Here is a 27,280-nt window from a genome sequence, read left to right as displayed (position 1 = left end):
ACATGATACACGAGTGTTTGGGAAAGCATAGCATAATTAGGGATAGTCAACACGATGTTGTGAGGGAGAGGTTGTGCCTCACGAGCCTGATTGAATTTTTGAGGAAGTGACTAAACAATTTGATGATGATAGAGCAGCGGATGTGGTGTATATGGATTTTAGGAAAGTGTTTGACAAGGTTCCACGTGGTAGGCTCATTCAAGAAGTCAGGAGGCATGGGATCCAGGGAAATTTGGCTGTATAGATTTAGAATTGGTTGCTCATAGAAGGCAGAGGGTGGTAGTGAATGTTGAGTATTCTGCCTGGTTGGAGATCAGTGGTGCTCCACAAGGATCTGTTCTGGGACATCTACTCTTCGTGATTTTTTATAAATGACTTGGATGAGGAAGTGGAAGGGAGGGTTAGTAAATTCACAGATTTCACGATGATTACCGGTGTTGTGGATAGTGCAGAAGGTTGTCATAAGTTATAACGGGATATTGATAGGATGCTGTCTGGTGTAGAGAGCATGTCTTATGATAGGCTGAGTGAGCTACAGCTCTCTTCTTCGGAGTGAAGGAGGATGGGAGGTGAACATGGAAGTGGGTTAACAAAAAACAGATGACAAAATGATAAGAGGCATAGAGAGTGCACAGCCAGAGACATTTCCCCAGGGCAAAATTGCTGATAAGAGGAGCAGAACTTTAAGGTGTTTGGAATAAAAGTACAGGGGAGATGTCAGAGGTAGATTTATTACAGAGAGAGCAACAGGTGCATGGACATTGCTGGCAGAGGCTAATACATTAGGAAGATTGAAGAGACTCTTAACAGGATGAAAAAAATTGAAGAGTTATGTGGGTTTGATTGATCTTATAGTAGGTTAAAAAACCACCACAACATCATGGGTTGAAGGACCTATACTGTTCTATGTTCTACAGTATTTCTAGTTGAAAGTGGGACTGCTACTTCTCAGTAAGAAAAGGTGAAATTAGATATAGGCAGCTACAGAGACATCCTGATTGAGGTCAATTGAAAGGAATATCGATCAGGATATATAACAATGAATGATGGAGTTTTGCATTCTATTCCATTGCTAGTCTTATCCTCCAAGTCTTTCCTCTGATTCCCCTTGAACCTAGATGGGGCCAGCGCCAGATGCATTAAGTGAATGCATCCCTTTGAATACAAAAATAATAACTCACTCAATATGTTGAATATTTGTGGAAATAACAACCAAAAACACTCAGGAGTCCCAGTTTTAAGCTTCCAAACATTTTAAGCTGCATCTTTTTTGCTACAGCCCTTCAGTGTAAGTAAGAATCAGGGTCTAGCATAGATCATAGATCAATCTTATTCAGAAATAAAGGGAGACTAGATTACAGCAATGGTAGTTTTAACCTAAATTCAAATCACAAATCTAACCTATACGATACAGTAAAAATTATTTGAACTTAGATTCAACCAATATTGTCCAATTTGAACACTTATTTCTGTATTATAGGGGAGAAACAAGAGTGCGGCATTGGGAAATCTGGAACTGGTGCTTTATTCAATACATCTCAATAGTTATACCTTGACTCTACACTTATTATTCAATACACCCAATAAAATTACATTTCAAATATAGTTTTCATAATGGTCAATGAATTACACAAGACGTACTTTGTTCATCGATAGTAAAGTGATTAGATAATGATTATTTTATTGAAAAAGTTGTTGTTCATTTTCATTACACTGCATCACCAGAATCATATCTCTCCATTTAGCTCTGGGCATTTTGTAATAAGAATTGAGTTTAACAGTGAAGATATGAGCATATAATTGAACATAAGTATTGGATCCTGAGGGTAATCGACTTAAACTACCAGGATGTATACTGCTGCCATATTTATAATTTTTCTTAATAGACTCTTTTAATGACGTAGATGCAATTCTTATCAGTTAAGATAGATGTGGTTACTAGGTGATATTTCCTCAGGTGCTGTTTGATTGTTTGATATTTTTACATTGTTACTGATGACTTTTGATTGATGGACACAATTACATTTCAACTTAACCCCCCAAGAACCAGCCTTGAAGTTCAGAACAGTTTTCAGAATGGGTAATGCTATTTAAAAAAAACTTTTTATAATTTAACAAGTAGATTTTGCTGCTTCAAATTTCAAAACTGGGGTGGGGAGGGGGAAGAGGAAAGGAAACAAGGTATATTTAATTCTCACAAAGTAACTCATCAATGCTTTTCTTTATTAATATATTCACCATAGCAAAGAACATGGAGCTGGGTTAAAAAAGAGGAATTTTTTTTTAACTCTTTCGACATTTGAGGAAGATATTTTGAAAGGATATCCATGCCTGATTTTCTTCACTGTGTTAAAACATCGAAAGTCTGAGTCAGAACCAGACTCTCATAATTATGGAAAACAGTGAAATGGGAATTCTGGATTTTCTATAATTCTCTTGAACAAAACATGTGATGATTTCACTTAATCCTTACATACAAATGGAGAGTTATCTAAAAGAAAATGTTTTGAATATTGTGCACATTCAGTTTAAATGGATAAAATGGAAATGAGAAGTTAAAGCTGTGTTGCAGGATATTTTATTGCTGCAAATTAAATTATGAAAATAATTGGATTGAGTGCCTTGCCGCCTTTAAGATTTTGCAGATTGTAAAGAAAGTGGCTATTGAGCAGCAGGAATCAGGTTGGGGAGTGGATGGCAATTTAACTGCACCATAACTTGTACCCAAAAGATGTTAAAGCTATGCCTGACCAAAAAGCAAATGCATATTATTTAGATATACCCAGTGGTGACTTTATGCAGGCCTGAAATTCCTTGCACAATTTTGATATAAAGAAAGTTCTAATAGATGGCAGCGGCTTCTACAGGGTCAACCAAAGGTGTTATTGTCCTTTTTAAATGTATTTTTTTACAATTGCAAGACTCTACCGGACAGTAAGAACTTAAAGTACTGCAGGTCTACCCCATCAGCGAGTTGGTTATTGGCGGAGAAGCTGGACTTGGTGCGGGTTGTGCTGCTGCCTACATTAGAGAGGTGTTGGTGCGCGAAGGAGGTCTGCAGTCCAACAGTGAGTGATTGTCTCAGTCACTTTTCTTATGCTTGCAAGACCCTGGTGGACATTGTTAATGTGGAATGCTGCAAGTCCGATTCACTGGTGGAGAACAGGGGCAGAGCCACGTGGCCGCAGTCATAGGCTTTAAGTCACAGAGTCTCCTGTTTACGGCCGTCCAGGAGAAGAGTCAGATTTGCTGCTTTCCACCAGAGGTGGTGGAATGCCCCCTCCCCCTCCCCACTTGGCAGTAGACAAGCCATATTCTGTTCGACTGCAGATTTCTGCAATGTCCATGGACTCAGGGCCTTGGACTATTTTTTTCGTGTGACTGTATTTTACTGATATCTGATATGTGTTTGCTACCTTATATGTGCTACATGTGCTTTGTGCTGGGCGTGACTGTTGGAATGGTGTTTGCACCTTGGCCCCATAATAACGCTGTTTTATTTGGCTGTATTCATGGGTATTCAAGAGTGGTTGAATAATAATTAAATTGGAACTATGAACTATGAATATAGAGGGTAAAGGCTCCTAATCCATTTAGATTATTCTATAGCATAAGCATTAAACACTACTAAAAAATGTATGTCATGTACTTTCAAGTGGAGTCATTTAGAGCAATAGAGGTAAAACTTTGGAATGTGGGCGGGAATAAGGAAAAACAGGGAGCAAAGAGAATGTTAGTCCTAAACTTCTGTAAAAGAATTCACACATACCAGAACTTTCTCATTGCTGTGCTACTATCAGCTAGTATAAAATGCCTGGTATTTCAGATAGAAAAGAATTAAGGTGGGGAACCTTTGGTCTCAGTCTAGCACTTATATAAATGGTTCTGCATGGACTAGACAGGCCGAAGGGCCTGTTTCTGTGCTGTACTTTTCTATGACTCATCACAACTTTTTATGCAGAAAAGAGACAATGCTGACTTTTGTCCCAGTTTTTCAATTCCCTGCAGTTGCTTGGAACTCTAACTCTGCTGATGTAGTAAGGGCTGGCCCTCACAAATGCTCCTTCTTGAGGGAAGGGTTTGAAGTGTATCACTTCCACCGACTGCATGTATGGAATAGAAAGGTTGCCTTTACATGATCTGCTATAAAAGCTCTTAATGAAATTATATCAATTCCTCAGTTTACCTTGACTAACTCCATTACCAAGTAGAGTTCTGTTGGAGTATCCATCTCTTCAATTAACATGATGATATTGGGATGTTTAACCTTCCGCAGCACTGCAACCTCGTTTTCAATTAAATGCTCCTAAAATAAGAGTACAAATGGAATTTCAGCAGCAGCAATAAAGAAACAAAATATATCAAGTTTCTTTTTGATAGAAGCAACAGGCATCCAAATTCAACTCACACCGAATAATCTATCTCATTTATTCAGAATATTTGTGTAATCTTTTCATCTGAGTGATTTGGTGCCTGGCTTTACTTTACTGTAATATTTTCCCTTATAATTTGCCCACGGGCTCTGCTCTCTCTCGTAATCTAAGATTTTTTTGACTGAATGATGACTGCATTTTGGCCCTTGTCTCAAAGAAAACTTTGTCAACTTGACTTGCGTGCACATGGCCCTTTCCCAGCTCGTCCCTTCGCTTTGACATCTTGCTCACCATTGTCTACTGATCTCCCATTTGCAATAAGCTAACTGGTAGTTTGATTAAATTCATCTCACTCCACTTCTTGTAAGGAATTTGATCAGTTCAGAGCAACATACACAAAGGTCTGGAGGAGCTCAGCCTGAAGTATCAACTGTTTATTCCCCTCCATAGATGCTGCCTGACCTGCTAAGGTAATTTAGTGCGGGACATATCCAAAATTCCTCAGTCACCAAAGGTGATTAAGCAAAATTCCAAAACATGCATTGATCAAAAACCATGCACCTTTGTATATTGTGTTATACCTGATGGTCCTGACTCTAAACTTTCTGCAGATGAAAACATCATGAGCAACATCAATTGCACATTCCAAAATTTAGTCAAGTTTTATAGAACAATAGACAGTAGGAAATCTTCTTACCTTACCACTGCATTTGGCTTTATCAATTATTTTCAATGCAAATTCCTTGCCACTCGATCTGAGTAAAAGACAATTATTTAAGAATCTTTGTGATATAAATATCATTTTCATTCTGCAAGAACATTTTGAAATATTTTCTTCTTTCAAATTGGAACTTCTTCACTACCTGCAAGCTTTACTGTTATTATCATTCAGCTGGCTCTTTTGAGTCCTATCTGGTCCAACTATGGATTCATTGCCACTAAACGATGTGTTGGGGTGGGGTGGGGGGGCTGTATAATTTTTCCAGAGGATTTTTACAGTAACATTTTTATAGAAGCTATATACTCCACTGGTCTCTGAGTCCTTATCAAGAGAGGAATACTTCTTAGTTATGACAAAGGGCCTTCTAAGATTAACAAATTTTGTGCAAGATCTAAACAGCTTTGAGAGACCTGAATTAGTACTAACTGAAACATGCTACTGCATTTAACACATTTATCAGATTCAGACTGATAAACTGTGCCCCTGTATAAGATAATACACGGTGAGTGACTTCTTAAAATATGTAGTAGAAGGAGTATTATTTTATCATTTGGTGAACCAACCTTGCAGGATATAAATCTTTGTCCTGTATTTCCCCTGTGTACAGCTTCACTGAAAAATCTGAGTCCCTGCATGTAGTGATGTAGGCAAGAATTCAAATTTGCTGGCTTTTGGAAAGATGCGCTAATGGGTTCTTAAGGTTATAAGGTGAACATGCCTGCCTCTGATTGATAGTCGATAGCATGCTTGCATAAGGGGTACGCCTGCTTCTGATTGATAGCAGAGCTTTGGAAACAATAGTGCAGACAGCTAAAGGATATACGAACAGTGAGGATGGTTGATTTAACCCACACTCCAAAAGCAGCTGAGCAATAATTCTCTAGATATCTACAGAATCAAACTTTCCTTTGAAATTAGAAAGATTATGACTCCTGGACACCTGCATATATAGGAAAAATATTTATGACAAAATATGAATATTTTAGAATGAAATTCCAGGAACACATTGGGCAACTCTCAAAGAATATTGACAGCATTTTCTGAAGAAAACATCCAGTCAGTATAAATAATCAAATACGTGATATTATAAGTAGACTGTAACGAACATTACTTGATATTTTCTTTCAAAATCAAAATGCTTTGTTGCGTACCCCGTAACTGGGTTGCCAAACCAGCAGAAATGGACCACTTAGCTGGAGTCTGGTTTAACAGAAACTAATAAAGTTTTATTAAAGAAATAAGTAACACAGTACTCTAATCGTAAGGATATAAATGCAACAGGTTAACAATGATAAAACACACATGTAAACAGAACTAGGGTAATAGGAATCAATCAAGCTCTATCGCAGTCTAGGGGTAAAATGATCAGTCTCAAGTGACGCAGAGTTCAGTTCAGCTTAGTGCAGTTCGCAGTAATCGCTGTTGTGCCGTTGGAGACAGAGAGAGAATGCAAATTTTGATTCAAACAGACCTTTGATGTTCTTCACAGTTAGCTTTCGGGCGAACCCTCTTATGTCTTCTGTGGTCACCGACTGTGACCCCTCCGTTTTGATACCACCGTTCTTCCACGGTGAACCCGGCACCCAGGCAAGGGCAGACACACACACCAGATTCCCGCCGATCGTACCTTTTCACCCTGTCAGTCTATGGTCGGTTCCCTCGAACCAGACCTCTAACTCCCACCAACTTGTGGGAGCACACCGCCCTTCCAGGGTCTCATTATCTCGTGATCTCATGGTGTGTGTCGTGCCTTAGCGAACCTGTTCTTTTTATTCCCCCTGCTGGGGTATCGCCTGTCCATCAAACTTCAAACAGTTCAGGTCCAAAGCAACGGGTCTGTCAATATTCTGAAATGTGTTTCTTTCTTGTTAATCTCTCTCTTCTCTCTTATTAGCATTTTGAATGTTTCTCCATTGTCTCACTTATCTCTCTCATTAGTATCAATCTTCTGATGACTTGGTTTTTCGTCACAGCCTTCATATCTAATGGAAGGTTCAAGATATGCCTATTAGGAATTTTGCTGTAGATGTTGCCAGAGTAGCAGAAAGTGAGGGAAATTCCCATGCTTAATTGAATACGTGAAAGAAAGGCCTTGTTGCTCAGTGACCACCTACCAGAGCAGGGCAAACGGGACAAGTAGGCAGGCAGAAGTAGGAGCGGTCAGTCTATACATGTGTTTCTTCCAACCCTCCACTTTCAAAGCCTTCCCTACACGCTGAGTTATATGTATGAAAACCAAAAGATGAATGCCTCCCTCTCCTTGTCAGACAAGGCCTGTGGTTATACTGTATTTGGGAATTTCCCTCCTCCCTAGCAAACCTAAAGCTTTCCTCTGGCATAAATGGGCAAGGATGAGGTAGATATCAGTCCTGGTCCAAATAAAATCCCCAGCAGAACCAAAGTCCTGTTTCTGTGGCTATTTTTAATGAATTTTACTTCTGTAAGTGTAAATTGTTAATTTTTATTTTTGTAAACCAACAAACACTGCCCCTTTTCATTTTCTTAAGGTTTAAAAGCACACACATATCGGAAACAAACTTCTGGAATCAAGTTAATCAACTTCATTTCCAGTGGAAAATTAGTCATAGTCATACTTTATTGACTACAGGAGGAATAGAGACAGGCTAACCCCTATTGACATCAATTGATCTGGGGTTGAGAGAGTGAACAGCTTTAAGTTCTTCAGCATAAACATCACCGAGGAGCTCTTTCTTTTTTTTAATCTTTTTATTAATTTTCAAAATTATAAACTCAATAACAAAGTTGGTACAAAGAGATTCAGCACATATAAAATGAATTTTAAGTAACATAGAAATAAAAGACTTCCAAATGCATAATGAGATTAAACTTTAACAAAGAAATAAAAAGAAAAAAATTAATAAACAAAAAACCCCAAAAGGAAAAGAGAAAAAAAAACCCAAAAAAAGGCAAAACAGGGCTAGACCAACAACTTGTATCAGACATGATCCATAATGTCGCTAACTCCGCTCCTCTCATCAGATAATTTAAAAAAAAAGATTCCGAAAGGTCAGATTACATCATATGAAAATGTTGCATAAAAGGTTTCCAGGTATCTTCAAATTTAACCGAAGGGTCAAAAATATCACTTCTAATTTTTTCTAAATTTAAACTTAATATGGTTTGAGAAAACCATTGGAAAGTAGTTGGAGGATTAATTTCCTTCCAGTTCAACAAAATAGATCTTCTCGCCATTAAAGTAACAAAAGCTATCATTCGAGAGGCTGAAGAAGATAAAGATCTATGTTCTACCATTGGCAATCCAAAGATTGCCGTAATAGGATGGGGTTTTAAATCAAAGCATAGAACTGTTGAAATAATATCAAAAATGTCTTTCCAATATTTTTCCTAAAGAGGACAGGACCAAAACATATGAGTTAAAGAAGCCACTTCAGAGTGACATCTATCACAAGTAGGGTTTATATGGGAATAAAAACGAGCTAGTTTATCTTTGGACAAATAAGCTCTATGTACTACTTTAAATTGTATTAAAGTATGTTTAGCATATATAGAAGAAGTACTAACTAATTGAAAAATTTTATCCCATTTCTCTGTAGGTAGGGAAAGTTGAAGTTCCCTTTCCCATTCACTTTTAATTTTATCAGATATATCTGGCTGTAATTTCATAATTATATCATAAATTATTGCTATTAATCCCTTCTGCAAAGGATTAAAACCTAAAAATTTATCAAGAATGCCAGAAGGATTTGAAGTCGGAAAAGTAGGCAACGTAGTATTTAAAAAATTTCTTATTTGTAAGTATCTAAAAAAATGGGATCTAGGCAGATCAAATTTCTCAGATAACTGCTCAAAAGACATAAAGCAGTTATCCAAAAATAAATCAAGAAAACATATTATGCCTTTCATTTTCCATATCAAAAAGGCTTGGTCCATTACCGAGGGTTGGAAAAAAAATTAGATATAATAGGACTTGATAAGATAAATTCATTCAAACCAAAAAATTTATGAAATTGAAACCATATTCGCAATGTATGTTTAACTATAGGGTTGAAAATTTGTTTATTCAATTTAGATAGTGTAAAAGGCAATGAAGTTCCTAAAATGGAGGCTAAAGAAAACCCTTGTACAGAATGGCATTCAAGGTTTACCCAATGTGGGCTTGGAGTTATATTCCAATCTTGTGTCCAAAATATTAAATATCGGATATTAATTGCCCAGTAGTAAAATCTTAGGACAGGCAATGCTAAACCACCCTCTTTCTTAGATTTCTGTAAGTATTTTTTACTTAATCTGGGATTTCTATTTTGCCACATATAAGAAGAGATTTTACAGTCAATAGTATCAAAAGAAAATTTAGGAATAAAAATCGGTATCGCTTGAAATAAATATAAAAATTTGGGTAAAATAATCATTTTAAAAGCATTAATACGGCCAATCAATGACAGAGACAAAGGGGACCATTTAGTAATCAGTTGTTTAACCTGATTAATTAATGGTAAAAGATTGAAATTGAATAGATCCTTATGTCTCTTAGTAATTTTAACTCCCAAATAAGTAAAATAATCAGTAATCAGTCTAAATGGAGAATTTCTATAAATAGGAACCTGCATATTTAATGGAAAGAGTTCACTCTTACTTAGGTTCAGTTTATAACCAGAAAAGCTACTAAACTGAGCAAGCAAAGTTAATACTGCCGGAATAGATTTTCCTGGGTTAGAAATATATAATAGTAGATCATCTGCATATAGTGATAATTTAGGAGTCTCATTTCCACGGGTAATACCAAATACATTAGGGGAGTCACGAATGGCAATAGCTAACGGTTCCAAAGCAATATCAGATAGTAATGGACTAAGAGGGCAGCCCTGCCCAGTACCACAGAATAAATGAAAAAAAGGGGATCTTTGGTTGTTAGTAAATACCGAGGCCAAAGGAGTAACCGAGGATCTCATGTGGTCTGTACATACTGGATGTGTGACGAAAAAGGTACAACAACGCCTCTTTCACCTCAGACAGTTGAAGATGTTTGGTATGGGCCCCCCAAATTCTAAGAACTTTCTATAGGGGCACGATTGAGAGCATCCTGACTGGCTGTATCACTGCCTGGTATGGGAACTGTACTTCCCTCAACTGCAGGACTCTGCAGAGAGTGGTGTGGACAGCCCAGCGCATCTGTAGATGTGAACTTCCCACTATTCGAGAAATTTACAAAGACAGGTGCGTAAAAAGGGCCCAGCGAATCATTGGAGACCCGAGTCACCCCAGCCACAAACTGTTCCAGCTGCTACCATCCGGGAAACAGTACCGCAGCATAAAAGCCAGGACCAACAAGCTCTGGGACAGCTTCTTCCACCAAGCCATCAGACTGATTAATTCAAGCTGACGCTACCGCATTTCTATGTTATATTGACTATCCTGTTGTATATAATATTTATTATAAATTACTATGATTGCACATTGCACATTTGAATAGAGATGTAATGTAAAGGATTTTACTCCTCATGTATTTGAAGGATGTGATTAATAAAGTCAATTCAATTCAATCCAAATCTGCACTGATGACAGATTTCATACCACCCAATTTTCAATTTGGGTGCCAGCAAACTACAACAAAACTTTCACTTAATAAAAGTCTATTCGTGTAATGTACTTTGCCTACTACACCTTTCACCCTTGCCCTTTATTCATTTAACATTCTTCCATTTCTCAGGTCACCCAAGTTTGCCATTCAGAGCTGTCAAATGATGAAGTTCGAAGTGAAATCAGCTTTGACCACGTTCAGTTGCCCCACTGTCATGTCATTGCTGATCGGTTGGTTGTATTTTAAAATTGCTCTCTTCTCGTTGATACTAAGTCATATTTCGGCAAATGTTTCCCAAGAAGCAAGATCTCTGAAGGCATTGAATAACCTGGGGAGCTGACAGAAAATTTTGTTCCGTTTTGCAGGCGGACGGAAAGATAAAGCACTTGACCCAAACAGTTTGTTTCTCTCTCTGTGGACAAGCTGTGCGGCAGCAGATTGGCAGTTTAAGTGCAGGAGTTGTAATTCACACCCATGATAAACCCTTGCTGATATGTTAACATAGTATGGGTTGGGGTGGGATTAATTGAGCATCTCTTTCAAAAGCAGAAAAGGCAAGACTATCTGCATGGCCTCCATTGATGTAGTAAGCTCTCTCTTTCAACATAGCTCTATATATGAATAGAAACTACATCGTGCAAATTACTGTTACGATTGTCACCTAAGCAACTATTATTACAACATTGCAATAAAAACTAAAGGTCTTTTTCCTCTCTAGATAAAATGAGGCAAACATAACTAATGCCAGGAATTGGAAACTGTTTAACTGCCTGGTGTGTTAAAGGGATTGCATGAAGTTTGGAGTTTTCATCTACTTCTCAGCTTTTGGTAATTGTTAATGGCTTTTGTCCTATTGTCCGTGTCCCATTAACAATTATATTCACTGATGTATGCAGCTCTTCCTGATCTACTGGACCACCCACACAAATATTTAGGCTACGGTAACAGATCAAAGAATGGGAATCGTATGGTGAGCAACTTACCACTTTATACCCTGTGCTTTTAACACTATTTACAAGGAACATGAATTGAGACCTGTAGTATATGCAATATTTCAGTAATATTTGAGAAAAATATTGTAAATATGTTGTTTGATTAAGCATTCTTTGTCTGTTTACATAATTCATTATAGGTTATGTGTAAAAATATGTGAATGGCATACATCATGCCAGCACAACATATGTGGGAACCTCATAAAAAAATAGCCAATTATCCTGGCTCCAGTGTTTTCTTTCAATTAGTTTCTAGAGCTACAAAACATAACAGTGGCGATGAGGAAGGTGTAAAACAAACCTGAGACGGCTACTTGTTGAAGCACAGCATGTTTTTCTTTGGAAGGGAAGAGAATCGTTCGAGTAAAAAAGGCAGAAAATGGACGAAATTAAGAAGCAACAAGTATGGCTATGGGTTCATAAATAGTGAATGCTGGCTGATAATAATAAGTTATAAAAAGCAGAAATATCTGGTTATTTTGGAAAGGTAGATGTGTTTGAATGCACAACATGTACAGTATACTGAATGAATTGAGCAGTATTTTTTTAGCAAATGAAATAGCCAATGAAAAGCAAGTGGAAGTGTTGCTGAGTGCAATGGGTGTACAATTTGCATACAGTTTGCTTAGAAGTTTAACTGCAACAACCAAACCAGCCGAAATGAGCTTTGCTGATATCATGAACATATTGCAGGAAAACTTAGAACTGAAACCATTGCTGATTGCAGAATGTTTTAGGTTTAATAAGTAGAATCAAAAGGGAGTCCATTTCAGCTTACGTGGTTGAACTGAAGAAAATATCTGAGCAGGTTTTTTCCACTGAAATTGGATGAGACTATAATTATAGGTCATAGATTAAGGGTAAAAGGTGAAAAGTATAAGGGGACCATGATGGGAAGCTTCTTTGCTCAGAGGGTCATGAGAGTGTGGAATGAGTTGCTTGTGCAAGTGGTGCATGTGAGCTTGATTTCAATGTTTAAGAGACGTTTGGATAGTTACATGGATGTAGGAGTATGGGAGGCTCTGGTTCTGGTGCAGGTCAGTGGAAGTAGGCAGTTTAAATGGTTTGGCATGGACCAGATAGGACAAAATTCCTGTTTCTTTGCTGTACTTTTCTATGACTCTATTATATTGCGAGTTCAGTAATGGCTTAATGATGCACCAAGAGATCATTTAGGTTGTGCAATTTTACAAGAAAATTTAAAAATGGCTCCTGACTGAATCACAACTTACATTTAAAAGAGCAGTTGAAATTGCTGTATCAATGGAATCAGCAGCCAGAGTCGCAACTGAGTTGCAGTCAGGAATGAAAATGAGTGTGAACAAAATTACAACATCTAAACAGAAACCTGCCTGGACAAACAAGTTGCATTACCATTGTGGTAGGGGGTCACATACACCAGACCAATCAGGTTTAAAGGTGAAACTTGCAGAAAATGCAGCAAATTAGGACACATACAAAGAGAATATCAGGCACACAAGAATAAGTGGACTGCACAGGGAGTAAAAAAACATAGAAGTCAACTTGCAGTCTCAAAAACAGCACCAATCTGCATGCTGTTGGTGAAAAATTTGATAATGATGAGAGTGACATAGAACTGAGTAGCCTTGAGATTTAAAATGTGAAAACTAACAACAGACAAGCAACATGGCTTACATAGGTACTAAACATCAAATTAATTAGGATGGAATTTTGACTCTGGCTCAGCTGTTTCAGTCATTCCACAAAATAGTTTGAACTGCATTTCAAAGATACTGAACTGAAGCCTTCAGATATCTAACTAAGAACTCATACAACAAGCCACATTGGGTTTGTATGTGGTAAGAACAGGAGGGCCGGCATTGTGGGGTCAAGACTGGTTGAGATAACTACAAGTTGACTGGATATCCATCTACCACTTGCATGCTACATACCCTGCATCAGAGTCAACTGAAAGTGAATTAAGAAAGATACTGGATGATATCACAGCTGTGTTCAGGGATGGCACTAGAGAACTCAAACATATCGAGGGTAAAATAGTGATAAATAAAAATGCTACACCCAAGATTTATAAAACCTGTTCAGTTATTTATACTATTTGTCTTAAAGCAGCCTGTGAGTTAGATTGCATGGAGGCTGAAGGAATTTTTTCCAAGGTTGAGCGGGCCCGTGGGCAACACCAGTGGTCCCAGTAGCAAGAAGAATGCGTCTGTCAGAATCTGTGGTGATTTTAATGTCACCATTAACCCATTACTGAAAGTAGATCAATACCCCCTGCCCTGGATAGAGGATATCTTTGCAAATCTTTCTGGAGGAAAACGCTTCAGCAAAGTGAACTTAGCTGAGGCCTACCTACGGATGAAGATGAAAAAAAGAGTCCAAAGTGCTTCTCACCATAAACACTTACAATGGGCTTTATTGCTCTTACAGGCTTATTTTTGGAGTAGCATCTGTACCTGTACTCTGGCAGACAGCTATAGACCAAGTGGCACAAGGCTGTCCAGGCACTTTATGTTACCTGGATGACAACAATGAGGATGACAAGAAACATCTCCAAAATCTTAAGACAGTGTTAAAAGATTAGAAGACTATGGGGTCAGATCACGATGCGACAAGTGTGAATTCTTTAAATCAAGCGTCACTTACTGTGGTCACACCATTCACACACCAGAATTAAACAAGTGAGCTAAGAAAATTCAAGCAGTGGGGGGGACTCCCATGCTAAAAGACATGTCACAATTGTGGTCCTTTTTAGAATGTGTCAATTATTATAACAGATTCCTATCGAATCTGGCTACAGTGCTCAACCTCTTGAACTCATTACTACAGATCCGGAAGAAATGGCAATGGACAAAGCAGTGTGAGGTAGCTTTCCAAAAGGCGAAGGAAATGGTGACTTCAAACACTGTACTCACACATTATGATCCACATCATCCAGTGAAGCTTGCCTGTGACACCTCGTCTTATGGTATAGGTGTACACTCATGTCATATGTTATGAATGATGGAAGTGAATGCCCCATAGCCTTTGTATCATGTTTCCTTAATGCTGCATAGAAAAACTATGCAAAGATTGACAGACAGGCCTTGAGTCTGGCTTGGGGTGTAAAATGTTTCAACCAGTACTTCTATGGGAGAGAGTTTACCCTCATTACTGATCATCAACCACTGATGTCCATTTTCAATCCACAGAAGGGTGTTCCACTAACAGCAGCAGCATGAATTCAGAGAAGGGCTCTGTGTCTTGGAGGACACAATTAAAAGATCAAATTCAAGAGGACAACCAACCATAGAAATGCTGATGGATTTTCCCATTTACCCTTGGAAAAGGAAATACTTGAAAAATTTACAAAAGAAGACATTTGTAGATGTATTCTCCCTAATGCAAATCAAAAGTCTCCCTTTTGCAGCAGAGATGATCCAAAGGGAAACTAGAAAAAACGCTACACTATCTCAGTCTACATGGCCACCCAAAATGGCTGGAATGTGCAGTAGAAATTCCGGTTCTCTCATTTTGACCAGCACTAGGGCCTGTCCTGGGTGGTGAGCATCCTTAATGATGAACGCTGCCTTCCTAAGGCACAGCTCCTAGAAGATACCTTGGGTACTACCGAGGCTGGTACCCATGATGGAGCTGACTAATCTTACAAGTTTCTGCAATTTAATTTCATTCTTGTGCAGTAGTCTCCCCATGCTGGATGGTGCTGCAGCAGTTAGAATGCTCCCCATGGTACATTTGTGGAAGTTTTCCAGTATTAGTTGACAAACCAAAACTCCTTAAACTCCTTGCCTTTTCATAGCTGCATAAATACGTTGCATCCGGGTTAGGTCCTTAGAGCTATTGACACCCAGGAACTTGAAATTGCTCACTCTCTCCACTTCTGATCCCTCTATGAGGATTGGCACAAATGTCTTGGTAGCGGTGGATGCAGCTACAAAGTAGCCAGAAGTGTTCCCAATAGCCTCCACTACAGCCTTGCACACTGTTGATGTGTTGAGAAGCCTCTTCTCAAGGACTGGTGTTCCAGAGCACGTAGTCACTGACAATGGACCGTTGCTTGTTGCAGAACAGTTTCAGTCATTTCTGAAAATGATTGGAATAAGACATATTACATCTGCACCGTACCACCCGGCTACAAATGGCTTGGTGGAAAGGTTTGTCCAGAGTTTAAAGAACGCATTGCGAGCAACATCAGTAGAACACACTACACTGAATCAGAAGCTTGCTAATTTCCTCTTTGCACATCACTCCACAAATACAATTCACCAGCTATCTGTTCCTGGGTTGTCCCTTGTGCTCACGCTTGGATCTCCTCAAACCCAATCTCAGAAGGAGTATACAGGACAAACAGCTGAGACAAATTGAATGCTGCTCAAACAAGAAGGGTTGATGTTTCACTCCTGGACAAGCAGTCCTGGTGAGGGAATACAGAGATGATCAAAAGCGGGCACTTGGAAAGATTAGGGACAGAACTGGACCACTCTCCCACACAGTGGAGATTGTGTCTGATATCATCTGGAGGCAACACATTAATCAGTTGAAGAGAACAGAGTCAATTGTCAGAGAAAAAAGGTGTCCAGAGCTGTCAGAACCACTTCCTGCAGTCCCAGAGTCAACTCCTACAACCAGCATGGAGGAGGCCCCTGAACGTGAGTTTGTTTCACAGCCACAAGTCTCTCCTGCCAAACTTGTCAGGAAAGATGTTATCGCACAAGAGTAAGAAATCCTCCACAGCAATTAAATCTTTAGGCCTGAATGGGACAATTTACAATTTACTATGCTGTAGATATCTATGCAGTAGTTGTATTATATAGTATACTGTCTACATTGAGTTAGAATTTATAGCTAAGCAGGGTGTATTGTATACAATATTTCAATATTATTTGAGTAATAATGTAAATATATTGTTTGATTAAGCATTCTTTGTTTGTTTACGTAATTCATTATGAATTTGTAAGAAATACATGAATGGCATATGGCATTACACCACCATGTCACATCTGAACACCTCACTAAAAAAACTAAATGGACAAGTATCCCCGCTTCCATGTTTTTCTTTCAATTAGTTTCTGGAGTTACAAAACATAACATGACCATCCACTTGGGTGAAAGTGTGCAGGTCCAACAACATTCAAGAATCTTGACATCATATAGGCCAGATCAATTTCTGGACATCTTCCCTAATACAAGTCTAACATATGTTTCATTGACCATTGGGATACAGTAGCTGAAGTACATACTCCATAGAAAATGCACTGCAGTTATTCAACTTGACAGCTGCTATGAAAGCAGTCCTCAAGTTCGTAAACGTCCACCACCAAGAAAGATAGGAGCAGCAGGCACATGGAAACACAATTACCTGGGCTCTTCCCGAGCGGTACACTATCCTGCCTTGAGAATGCATTGGCATTCCTTCATTATTGCTGATTCTAAATCAGAACTGTGGAAGGACTGCAGCAGTTCAAGAAAGTGGCTTACTATTTCATTCTCAGGGACAGTTAGGGATGGGCAATAAATACTGGTCTTACCAGTGAGGTTCACATCTGTAACAGGAAATCATAAAAAGTAAACAAAAAACTAAAAAGAACAAATGCTGCAAATCTGAGACACTGAAGATATCCAGAACATTCACACCCTCAAGCACTCATTCTGATAAATGCTGATGAGTTCCGATAAGGAGTTATTGCCCTAAAATCTATCTTAAAGATGTTAGTTAAAGGATAAAGATTGAACTGGATGAGGCTTCTTTAATAAGTGCCTTGACAATGCTTACCAGACGAGGTCTCAGTGTAATTAGTCTGAAAAAAAGGCACTATTGACCATTTAATACACTTTAGTTCCAGAATATCACGTATATATTTAGACTTTCACTTTAAGTCCTGAACCCATCATCATCCTAACGATGTGAGAATGCTACCACTAAACCCACCTAATACCATGTTAACCCCGCCATTACAGATTAATGTATATAAGCTTGATATTTTGTTATAAACAGAGATACAATGAAAACCTCAGTAGTGTTATGGAACTTTGCCCGGGGGATGAATAATATCCAAGGTTTTTCTAGCAGAATTACAAGTATATTGGTAATAATACTTACCGCTCTACACATTCTTTAACAACTGCAAAGTTTCCATCTCCAATCACCTTCCCAACTTTATATTTATCAAGTATAGTTGAAACTGGAAAGTATCTATTTCCATTCAGACCTGCAGAAAGAGCAAAAAGAATCCTCAAACCTAACTGGTCCACACCACTTACTGTTCTGTTAGGAGTGACCCCAACCCTTCAGAAATGATCAATTTTCACACAGTACACTCACTTAGCAACTTTAAGGTATTTGCTTTGCATTAGCTTTGAAATATTGATATTTCATTGACTGATGTTTCTTGAAAATAACTATTATTTTTTGGATATTTTCTATTATATGAGAATGTAATGAAGATTTCCAGATTCATTTCTTGGTTCTGAATATTAAATACTGAGTTGAGTACACAGGACGTAGACTAGTCCAACACAGTACAAGCCCTTCAGCCCACAATGTTGTGCCAACCTTTTACCCTACTCAAAGATCAATCTAAACCTTCTGTTCCACATTGCCCTCCAGTTTTCTTTTAGCTACATGCCTATCTAAGGGTCTCTTTAATGTATTTAATGTATCGGTGTTTACCAGCATCCCAGGCAGTGCATTTCACACTTTCCAGATTGAACTCCAATGAACACTTATCAGCCCAACTCTGCATCATATCGATATCCTGCTGTAACTCACCAGAATGCTCCACAGTATCCACAATACCAACAATCTTCGGGACATCCGCAAACTTAATAACCCACCCTTCCACTTCCTCATCCAAGTAATATATAAAAATCACCAGGAGCAGAGGCTCCAATACCAGTCTTCTGGGGAATATCACTGGTCACCAACCTCCAGGCAGTAGCACTCTATATACTACGACACTTCATCTTCTATGGGTAAGTCAAATCTGTATCCACACAGCCAAGTTTCCTTGGATCCCATGCGTTCTGACTTTCTGAATGGGCCTTTCATGGGGAACCTTATCAAATGCCTTTTGCAAATCCATATACACCACATCCACTGCTCTACCTTCATCAATTAGTTTTGCCATTTCCTCAAAGAATTCAATTAGGCTCTCCTTAATCAGATTATGCTTCAACAAATGCTTGCAAATCTTATCCATAAGAACCCTCTCCAAAAGTTTGTCCACCACTGATGAAAGACTCGTTGTTCTATATTTCCCAGGGTTATCCCTAAAACCTGTCTTGAACAAAGGAATAACATTTGCTGCTCTCCAATCAGAATCAGAATCTGGTTTAATATCACCAGCATACGTTGTGAACTTTCTTGCTTTGTGGCAGCAGTACATTGCAATACATAATAAAATACTGCAAACCAATAAGAACCTCTCGTATCCCCTTTTGCCTATCACCTGTCCAGCTCTTGGCTCTATCCCTCCCCCTCCTGTCTTCTCCTATCATTTTGGATCTCCCCCTCCCCCTCTCAAATCCCTTACTCACTCTTCCTTCAGTTAGCCCTGACGAAGGGTCTCGGCCTGAAACGTCGACTGCACCTCTTCCTACAGATGCTGCCTGGCCTGCTGCGTTCACCAGCAACTTTGATGTGTGTTGCAAGAAATATTTTATATATATATACAATGGATTCTGGTTAATTGGGCGATCGGTTATTAAGAGTGCTTAGAGTGAACAGTTTTTAAATAGAGTCAGTTGCATGGGCTTGTATTCAAAAAGCAATGATTTTTGTCACTGAGAGCTGGAGAGAAATGAGAATTTAGAATTGTTTTGTTGACTGCAGTTTCAAGCATTCAGGCTTGGAGATGTGAGAAATGACCAGGAATGAAGATGAAATGATTTCACTACTTCAACAAATTAGGAAGTATGAAGAATTTGAAGGTATCAATAATCATCTTGAATGTTACAATGAAAATGAAGATTTGGAGGATGCAATTGTCAAAAGCATTGTATGAAGGCAGACCATTATCTGCATTATGTGTCTGCGCTAATTTTGTTCATTTACAGTGAATCAAAAGAACAGAGCAGCATATTGGTTGTCTGTTATGTCTGGTAATGACAGTGAAACCTGTGTAGGAGAGTTTTTAAAGTGGAAAAGCTGTTGCACTAGGACAGTTCCACTCTCTTGACTTTGGAAGTCTGGGTCCAGTGATACGAGTAGTCTTCACAAGCTGGGGACTTCTTTGGTTGCAGTGGATAGCCATGATTACTACTGTGCCTTATCATGCCATTTGCTCTCCACAAATCAGTGCACAAGCACCTTCTTGGACTTTGAATCTCACTGTTGATCACATCCACCCAGTCTGCCAGAGCTGACCTTACATACTAGGACAGATTTGTCCCTATTGCACCAAGGTATGAGGCTGTCGGCTGCCCTCACCTGGTTTAGCCTGCCAGTCGATGTGGTGTGCTGAAATCTGGCTGCCAATGCATGCGAACAGTTACTTGGAGCCACAGTTGAAAGCTGAGTGTCTGGTGGGGACCAAAAGTGAGTGAGCTGTCCCAAAATAGACACGGCAAACCCCTTCACCTGAGGTGCTCTCCTTCCTGGACACCCCACACATGGCAACATACATTGGATGAATTCCTCCATCAACAACTATTAGAAACTAATAAACAGTTTTTTATAGTACTGCAGTAGCATTGGTAGCATTCTAATTTGTTCTGTATTTCATTGAAATATATAATCTCATTACTCGTTAAACAGTAGATTTTTTTTTATATACCTTTTTAACTATTTCCATGAAACTTCGGCTAATCGTGGCAGACACTTTATTTGGTCAAAATGTATTGGTCCCGATGTACCCAAATAAACAGAATCTACTGTATATAAATTAAATTAAGTAGTGCAAAAAAAAAAGTGAGGTAGTATACACGGGTTTATTCTCCATTCAGAAATCTGATGGCGGTGAGGAAGAAGCTGTTCCAGATATATTCTAATCATCTCGTACTACTCCTGTGGCCAGTGAGGATACGAAGATCATCACCAAAGGTGCAGCCATCTCTTCTCCCATTTCTGTAGTAACCTGGAGTATATCTTATCTGGCCCTGGGAACTTATCTATCCTACTGCTTTTCAAAAGTTCCAGCACATCCTCTTCTTTAACACTGACATGTTCCAGCCTATTGATCTGTTTTACGATGTCCTTACTTTCGTCAAAGTGTCTCTCGCTGGTGAATATTGCAGCAAGATTTCATTCCCATACCTCCGCCAGGCACTTTTCCTCTTCTATCCCTGATTGGCCCTACCCTCACTCTGGCCACCCTCATGCTCTTCACCTTGTGTACAATGCCTTGGGGTTTTCCCCAATCCTACAAAGCAAACCTTTGTAGCTCTACTAAGTCAATTCTTAAGCTCCTCCAGGCTACCTTGTAACTTTCTAGAGACCGGTCTGATCTTTGCTTCTAAACTTTAAGTATGCTTCTTTCCTGCTCTTGACTAGATAGTCTATCTCTCTTGACAATCATGGTTTCTTCGCCCTATGTTTTCCCAGTAGCAATGGGCAAATCTAACTAGAACACCATACAAGTGCTCCCTAAACAGCCCCCACATTTCTGTTGTTCATTTCCCTGAGTATATTTGTTTCCAATTCATGCTCCCAAGTTCCTGCCTGTGAGGATCATAATTCACCATGGCCTAAATAAATATCCACGTCCAAGGCTATGGTAAAGGTCAAGGAGTTTTGGTCACTGTCTCTGAAATGCTCACCCACCAAGAGATCTGACAGCTGACCTGGTTCATTGCCCAGTAGAAGATCCAGTACGGCCTCTCCTCTAGTTGACTTGTCTACAAATTGTGTCAGGAATCCTTCCTGAACACACCTAACAAATTCTGCCCCATCTAAACCTTTTGCACTAAGGAGCTGCCAATCAATATTAGGAATGTTGAAATCAAGCATAACAACAATCCTGCAATGTTTGCACCTTTCCAAAATCCTTCTCCCAACCTGCCCCCCTCAGTGTATTTGTTGTTATGGGGGGGGGGCGTTCTAAAGAATATTCCAAATAGAGTGATTATTCACTTCTTATCTCTGACTTTCACCCACACTCAGTGGACAATCCCTCCCTTTCTGCATCTGTGACACTATCCTTGACTAACAATGCCAGTCACCACCTCTTTTACCTCCCTCTCTGTCCCTTTTGAAACATCTAACCCTAGAAATTCAAGCAGCCATTCCTGCCCTTGTAGCAGCCAAGTCTTAGTATTGTAGCTGCAGGTTCATCACCCTTGCTCCTTATACTTCCTGCATTAACATAGACACAGTTCAACCCATCCAACTGACCACAATTATGCCCTAGCTACTGCCTATTCTTCCTCACACCTCACAATCTCTCTGTACCTTTACACTAACTGCCCCATCCTTTGACCTATAACTCTGGTTCCCATCCCCTGCCAAAATAAATGAAGTTAGAAGGAAAATAATTTTCCCTAAAGCAACATGTTTGTGCAAATTGACCCGTAATTTAACCTTCTAATTCCCAGATATATTTTTGTGCATACCAAAAGCAGCAATATATCCTTGCTGCCCAAAACTGAATGCAATCTTTCAGATGGGATCTGGTTCAGGCTTTATAGAAATGAAAGGAAACGTTTTCTTTGTCTCCCTTCAAAATTCAGTTCATCTTTTTATTTGTGTTTGTAGTTGACCACTAGCTTGAACCGATCTATGCATTTTCACATCAGATCCATTTGCTCCTCTGTCATTTTTAGTTTTGTGCATATAGAAAATCCTCTGATGTTCTTAGATCTATAATCTTATGCAAACCTACAGTAAACTCCATCTGTGATTCACTCGCTTAATTCACTCTGTGCATTTTCTACTTCCCCCAAAGATTTACATGATTTATGTTCTCTCATGACTTAGTGTCATCTACAAGCTTGCAATGCTACTCTTCACAATTATGATGAACGGTTGTTGCCCTATTAGCATCATTTTGCAAATTCTGCTAATTTGAAACCATAATTGTTATCTACATTCTCCTTCTTCCACCTCCGAACCAATTTCCAACTTGAATCAAAAGCATGCCTCTAATTCCATGTACTCTCGTTGTTGAAAGATGATTGAATGTCATCTGGGAAATCATGGAAGTAATGTTGAAAGATATTCTCTCATCGACTTTATTAGTGAACTCCTCAACAAGATCAGCCATGCTGGATCTCTCTGATCAACTCATGTTCATAATCAATGATTCTAAATTATTTAACATCAGCTTAACACTCAATCTGCTTTTTACAGCAGGGATTTTCCAGAGTTATCCAGGTTCCAACAAATCAATGGTCCACTTAACCAGATTTCCTACAGTGGCATGACTTGTCAATATCAATGTGGTCACGAGGTACTTCTTTTTATCTTGTAACCAACATTTATTTGTTGTAGTGTGTCAAATGCTGCTGGCACAAAGGAACAAGCCAGAACGAAAGCACTGTGATAGCAGGTCTGTAGTGTGTAGCATAGGGGTTAACACATTGCTTTACAGTGCCAGCTGTAAGATTGGAGTTTGATTCCTGCTGCTGCCTGTAAGGAGTTTGTACGCTCTCCCCGTGACCATGTGGGTTTCCTCAGGGTGCTCCGGTTTCCTCCCATATTCTAAAAACGTAGAGTTAGGATTAGGGTTAGTAAGTTGTGGGCATGCCATGCTGGCACTGGAAGCATGGCAACTCTTGTGGGCTTCTCAGTACAATCCTCACTGTTTTGATTTGACACAAATGATGCACTTCACTGCATGTTTCGATATACATCGCTAATCGTAAGTGTGGGACAATAGCTTAGCAGTTAGCGTATACTATTACAGCGCCAGTGATCACTGATTGGACTTCAATTCCCACCGTTGTATGTAAGGAGTTTGTATATTTATGGTTAGGGTTAGTGAGTTGCGGGCGTACTATGTTGGTTTTGGAAGCATGGTGACATTTGTGGGCGACCCAGCACAATCTTAGTTGATTTGATTTAATGCAAATGGCACATTTCACCGTATGCTGATGTTTGTATGACAAATAAAGTTAATCTTCTCTTTTTTAAAATCTGTATGATTGGTGCCTGTTGTTGCTCACCAGTTGGAATATGGAATGGAGCAGTTCTTGATTCACTACTGTACATCTGAAAGTTAACATGTCGTCTGCAAAGCAATGTGCATGACACTCTAAACCATGGAGATGTCTGCAATATTCACTGTTCTAAATATTTAATATACCTTGTCAACCATTGGCAAAGGTCCTGAGTTGACGTTGTGGTTGAAACTGGAGGCAGATTTCAGTGAGAATGTCCCTATTACAAGTGTAGCCAAGCAACTGATAGCTGTTCAACTCAAGAGCTCTGCTCTCCCTCTTTCTTCCTCATCTCCCATCTGCTCACTCTCTTAGACGCACACATTGCACAGTAATGCATCCATATTTAGCAGCAACTAGTTGTGTGAAAAACTTGAAGTCAACAGAAGGTGTTGCAGCACCGAGCACACCATGTTGGTAAGACCTTAAGACTTAGGACTCTTATCTTATTCAGCAGCCTCATGTGCGGTACCTTTTCAAAGGCTTTCTGAAAATTGAAGAAAACAACATCCATCTACTCTCCTTTGTCTATCCTGCCTGAAATTTTCTCAAAGATTTCCACCAGATTTGTCAGGCAAGATTTCTCCTTAAGGAAACTATACTGACTTTAGCCTATTTTATCATGTGCCTCTAAGTGTGCTGAGACCTCATCCTTAGCCACCGACTCCAACATCTTTCCAACCACTGGGGTCAGGCTAACTGGTCTATAATTTCTTTTCTTTTTCCCCTCTTCCTTCTTAAAGAGTGGAGTGACATTTGCAATTTTCCAGTCCTCCAGGACCATACCCGAATCTAGTAATTATTGGAAGGTCACTACTAATGCTTCCACAATCTCTTCAGCTCCCTCTTTCAGAATCCAAGGGTGTAGTCCATCTGATCCAGGTGTTTTATCTACCTTCAGATGTTTAGTTTTCCAAGCATTTTCTCCTTAGTAATAGCAACTACACTCACTTCTGCACCTTGACACTCTCAAATTTTCAGCATACGGCTAGTGTCTTCCATAGTGAGGGCTGAAGCAAAATATGTACTTATTAAGTTCACCCACCATTCCTTTGTCCCCCATTACTCCCTCTCCAGATTTCTGCAACTTGAAACAACCAAAGAAAACCAGAATAAAACAAGTAGGAGAAAGCTATCAGCCACAAACTTGTAACGCAGTAGTGATCTGTTTAATTAGTGTAGCTGGAATATGTTTGCTGTTGGTTATTAGTGCAAGTCTTAAGGGAGGGAACTGACTGAATATTTGTAAGCAATGGAGACAAATCAGCATTATATGATAGCTGATGTCAGGACCTGCTTACTTGTGGTGGATGTTCACTATGTGCACATTGAATGATATTCACTGTAATTTCCCTGCTAACGTGCTCACATTGTACAGATGTCATTTTGGAACTTGAAAGCTAATCATAGTGACAAAAAAAATGGAAACCTTTGATCCCACTTTGTCATCAATAAATTCCTGAAACTTGCAAGGAGAAGGACAGACCTGAAATATTCTATCTAAAAAAAAATTCGGAGAAAATTCTCGAACAATGAAACATTTTTAAGGCTTTGGCATTTCCAGTAAGGCTTAAATGGGACTACAAATACACTTCTTGTAAGAAAAATAGAACCTAGTTGAAAGTAATTCAATACATCGAAGCACCTTCCCCACACAATTTTGACATGTCTAGTAAGAACAGTTTATAGCCTAGATTACAACTTGATATCAAGTGCTAGCTTTTCTTTTGATGAAAATATATTAATAACTTTCCTTCACAAATGAGGCTTTCATTTCAGAAATAAAATGTTAATTTCAGACTTTTCATTTCTGAACCTCCATAAACACCAGTGCCCCATCCTGATAATATATAAAAATTGAATGAAACAACTTTCAGCATCCACATTATTAAGGTTAGAAATAAGTTAGCAAATATACCTTAAGATTTTGGTTTGCTAATGTAAGAGCTATTGGTTGGCAAAATATTATGGCCAAAAATAATTCAGCCACACCACAAAAATTGCAGGCTTTATCTTATTTGTTCCATTGCTGGAGAACTTTCTGAAGTGTTTGGGAAAGTCAACAGAGCTTCAAGAAAGAAAATTAACTTGTGAGAAGAGATATGAAACTTGGCAGTTTAAGTTTCCAGCTGTTCCAAAGGATCACTTCTAATGGCATAATAGATTACCACATAGCTCCTCACATTAAAACATGGGATTTTTGATTTTGAGATACTAGATGCCATCTATGCTAACAGTATCAAAGCTGAATATTCCAGGTTGGGTATCAAGTGGACCAAATGCATAATAAAGCTCCTTCTACTTTTCCAAAGCAACAAGCATACCTTTTGAAGATGAAGATCTATTACATTAGTCAATACTTAGCATTTACTAAGCCTTGTGCACCTACCATCTGGACTGGTGCCATTGGTCTGTTGAGGTACTCCATTTACATTGGTGGATGGTCCCATTTGATGACTAGTCTGTAAAATATTAATTGATAATATTAGACAACTGCAGACTTCCCATCAGTAATATGGTAATGTTTTGAAAACTGCGAGGTTAATTGATCAAACTAATTATTTACAATATTTCTTGGATTGGTGCGGAGGGCAGAGACAATTTAAATTTCAATTTCAACATAGATGTAACATTCTATTAGAAATAATGGCAGCAGAGGGAACACGTTAACAAAGTATAATTATTTATAAAATCCCCCTAGCATTTGTCATTGGTGATTTGAACTAAAAGATAAAAGACAGAAACTGTACATAACATTACGTAACTACACCCTAATGTTCTCGTCTTGGAACAAGTATGTGATCAGTATATCTTGGCAATAAAGTAGTCACTGTACCATCAAATTTGGTGTTATTATCTGAGTAGATGTCTAAAATTAGATTGCTTAAGAAGAGCTCTACATACTTAAGCATATTTTAGAAATCACTAGATAGAAAATACATAGGTAAGTATCCATATTTATCTGATATATATTCATGATGATTTTGGCTCACGTCTGTGCACCTTCAACACATGCCACTTGTGTAAACTGGCACACAAAAGGGAAATGAATAATCCCAAGTATCAACAGAGTACATTAAGGGCAAGAGCATTCAGCATGATTGTTGATTTTCCAAATTATTAGTATGAATGTGATCTACATGTGAGCCTATAACCTGCACAGGGAGACTGCAAGAAATGGTACCAGATGTTCCTATCTGTCTAGATAGTGACAGTGCAGCAACTTTCTTAATTTTTTTTTCATTGCCGGTACCAGAGAAAGTTTAAGACTTGAAGTCAAATATTCCTGATGCTGTAAGAGACAGCAATTGGAAGTGGTCTCTGTAGTGACAGTAGCCTCACTGGCAAGGGTCACTTTGAATGCTAACTCCAGTCTGAAATAAACCAAGAAGAAACAGTTGATCACATTATCTGGCATCTCCCACTGGGATTTAAGGACAAAACCTATGTTGGTCCCAAGTGTCTTAAGTCTCCAGCAGGAAACCTACAACTCCTTCTTGTCTACCTCAAAGATCGTGCACCCATACTGGATTTCTCTCTTTCCTATCCTTTTCTTCGGCTG

General features: G+C 38.8%; 1 protein-coding gene across 4 annotated transcripts in view; it reads right to left on the bottom strand.

Moving 5' to 3' along the window:
- The window catches only part of dclk2a (doublecortin-like kinase 2a), a 378,249-nt gene that overhangs the window by 60,850 nt on the left and 290,119 nt on the right, over window positions 1–27,280 (bottom strand). For all 4 annotated transcript variants that reach the window (XM_063046455.1, XM_063046456.1, XM_063046457.1 and 1 more), the window contains 4 exons: window positions 26,108–26,180; window positions 17,726–17,834; window positions 5,071–5,128; window positions 4,187–4,306 (listed from right to left, as the gene is read on the bottom strand). In XM_063046455.1, the coding sequence (XP_062902525.1) occupies window positions 4,187–4,306; window positions 5,071–5,128; window positions 17,726–17,834; window positions 26,108–26,180 (360 nt within the window). The remainder of the gene's footprint in view (window positions 1–4,186; window positions 4,307–5,070; window positions 5,129–17,725; window positions 17,835–26,107; window positions 26,181–27,280) is intronic.

The sequence above is a fragment of the Mobula hypostoma genome, chromosome 4, assembly GCF_963921235.1.
Source record: "Mobula hypostoma chromosome 4, sMobHyp1.1, whole genome shotgun sequence".
In the NCBI taxonomy this organism is placed as follows: Eukaryota; Metazoa; Chordata; class Chondrichthyes; order Myliobatiformes; family Myliobatidae; genus Mobula; species Mobula hypostoma.
Note: the sequence above shows the minus strand (reverse complement) of the source record. Positions and strands in the feature narration are given on the sequence as shown.